This window comes from Propithecus coquereli, unplaced genomic scaffold (assembly GCF_000956105.1).
Source record: "Propithecus coquereli isolate 6110/MARCELLA unplaced genomic scaffold, Pcoq_1.0 Scaffold249, whole genome shotgun sequence".
NCBI lineage: Eukaryota > Metazoa > Chordata > Mammalia > Primates > Indriidae > Propithecus > Propithecus coquereli.
The window spans coordinates 4,793,952-4,796,771 of NW_012148052.1; the positions used below are offsets into that span (position 1 = coordinate 4,793,952).

Consider the following 2,820-nt stretch of genomic DNA (forward strand, 5'->3'; position numbering starts at 1 on the left):
AGGAATTTGAGGTTGCAGTGAACTGTGATGATGCTACTGTACTCTAGCCTGGGAGACTAAGACTCTGTCTTAAAAAAAAAAAAAAAAAGTAACTTTTGAGTAATACATATAATATTGTTATTATTAATGCAGTTATATGGCATTAAGTCATTTTATGAAACGAATGAACATAAGGTATCCTGAGACTAATGGAAATACCTTTACTGCCATAATCTTGTTTGCCCAAAGCACTGAGATGCCTCTTTAGCTTTCTCCATCTTATACATGGTAGATTTTCTTCAGGGTTTTTTTTTTTTTTCTGATTAATCCTTCCATAGCACTGCAGAAAACAAGGCTACCTTTTTGTTTTCTTTTCTTTTCAACCTCATCTGACTGAACATAGCTACTTTTAAGTTTTCTCTTATGTTGGATCTTCTTGCCATGTGCAGTGTGCCCTGCCCATACTTTTGTAATAGATGCCTAAAGACCTATTGTAGAAATATGCCTGGGAAAGCCTACAAGATGAATTAGCCACCTCAGCCTAAATCAGATTGTCTGCCAGGGTGATTCAGAGGTCTCACTACACTGCTCCCTCTTGCACTTTGTTGGTGATTCTACTAGGTCAGGACATCATTGCTGATTTTCTGAGAAAATAATTGTTTTATGACTTTCTTCCCTTTTGCAGGAAGATCTGTTTCAGCAGCCAGGCCTGAGGTTGGAATTTGAACATATCAGGGACTGTTTGGATACTGGGATGATCGATAACCTCTGTATCCTTTGGACATTCAGCTGTGTGTGTGTATGTGTGTGTGTGTGAGAGAGAGAGAGAAATGGAGGAGGGAGAGAGAGAGAGAGAGAGAGAGAGAATATATGGGAGCGATGAAAAAAAGGAAAGAAGAGTATTTTCAGGCTTCAAATCTGATGTTGTGTCCTCAGCTGTCATGTTTTTCTTACTTAAAGTTTGCATAGAGAAGAGTTTACAACTTTAAGCAACTAATATAGCAGGAACGCAGGAAGGCTTGGCTTACTTGGCAAACAGCGTGGCCCCTTCGAGATGTTAGGCTGGCACCTAGCTCTGAGCAAAGAGCCTGCCTGGGCAGGCAGCACTTCTGGCATGTGATTGCTTCCAGGCCTCTTCTAATCACGGGCAGCAGCATCACTGGTTCCTTAACCATGGGCCAAAAGCCGCTAGCAATCATTCTGTAGCTGAAGCCTTGCTCCTTTTCCTGGAGAGCCTGCCAGAGCCTGTCATCTGTAACAGTGCCTACCACAACTGCTTGGAGTGTTCTGGCAACTACACAGCAAGCAAACAGGTGAGGGGAAGCACTGAGCATCAGCATACACATGTCGCTAGCTTCAGGCCTCATGGGGCCTAGGGAACAAAGTGGACACAGTCCCTCAAGTGCGATGTCTGAGAAACTCAGCAAGTCCATTTGGAATCTGGCGAGGGCCCACTTCCAGGTTCACAGAGGGCCATCTTCTCACTGTGTCCTTACATGGCATAAAGGGTGAGGGAGCTCTCTGGGGTCTCTGTTACAGGGGCACTAAACCTATTCATGAGGGCATTCCTTCTCAAACCTGTTCTTCTCCTCATGTCCCTTTTTCTTTAATGGCATCACCCTTAATTCCATGACTCAACCCTGAAACATGAGTCATTTCTGACTCCTCCTCTCCTCATCTCCCACATGCCTAGTCCCATCAACCTATCACCCATCCTCTTGCTTCCATGCTAATTCCATTCACCTTGGTTCAATGCCCTGCATTCAGGCCCTCCCTCTGCTGATTTGTTTTGAATGGTGCCATCAGATTGTGTATCTAAAGCTCTTGTCATGTTACCATTGGTCAAAAACCATACTTGGCTCTCCATTGCTAATTAATGATTTTCTTAAAAATTCAAGACTTTGTTTTTTTTTTTTAAGACAGGTTCTCACTCTGTCTTAGGCTAGAGTGCAGTGGTGTCATCATAGCTAACTGCAGCCTCAAACTCCTGGGCTGAGCCTCCTGAGTAGCTGGGACGACAGGCGCACACCACCATGCCCGACTAATATTTCTGTTTTTTGTCGAGATGGAGGTCTTGCTCTTGCTCAGGCTGGTCTTGAACTCCTGACCTCAAGTGATCCTCCCACCTCAGCCTCCCAGAGTGCTAAGATTACAGGCATAAGCCACCACGCCCAGCCAATATATTCAAGACTTTTTATGATCTGGCCTGATGGTTTACACATACAACAGGCCTGGGCAGAATAATCGAGAAAACTTGCCAGTAATACAGGTTCCAAAGCCTCACCCCAATCCACTGAATCAGAATCTCTTTTGGAATCTATTTTGGGCAAATTCCCCAACTAATTCTGTTATGTAGATGGCTGGGGTACTTCTTGAATTCTAGCTGGTCAACCCTTCTAGTTATGCTCCAGCCAAGATTGACTTCTCATAATGTGCTCTCTGTACTTACCTATTTTCCTTCTCTTACCTTTTTTTTTTTTTTGCCCTAAATACCTACCTGAGTCCTTACCTCTGCAAGTCCAATTTTGTTTTATTTTGAAGACCCAACTAAAATATCTTCTTTCCCCTTAAGTCTTCTGAGAACATGCAGGTAGATGTTAGATCTCTGAATTCATGTAGCATTTGACCTATGCTTTTCTATTGGTACTTATGTCAAGTAGCAAGCCATCAAAGTTTCCTGCGCCCAGTCTTGCTCATGTACTTGAATCATGTACTCACTTCCTGGACTGTAGCACTGGACTACTGAGTGAATGCACAAAAACAAAATTCCCAATTCTCCCTCTTTCAGGTCATTTCTACTCTTCCCACATTCCACAAAAATGTCTTCAACTACTTGATGGC

At 43.3% G+C, this 2,820-nt stretch overlaps 1 protein-coding gene across 1 annotated transcript in view; it reads left to right on the forward strand.

Annotated features, from left to right (window-relative positions):
* The window catches only part of INPP5B (inositol polyphosphate-5-phosphatase, 75kDa), a 48,639-nt gene that overhangs the window by 39,343 nt on the left and 6,476 nt on the right, over window positions 1-2,820 (forward strand). Inside the window, exons 14-16 of the mRNA XM_012646669.1 lie at window positions 665-749; window positions 1,165-1,292; window positions 2,768-2,820. Of these exons, the coding sequence (XP_012502123.1) occupies window positions 665-749; window positions 1,165-1,292; window positions 2,768-2,820 (266 nt within the window). The remainder of the gene's footprint in view (window positions 1-664; window positions 750-1,164; window positions 1,293-2,767) is intronic.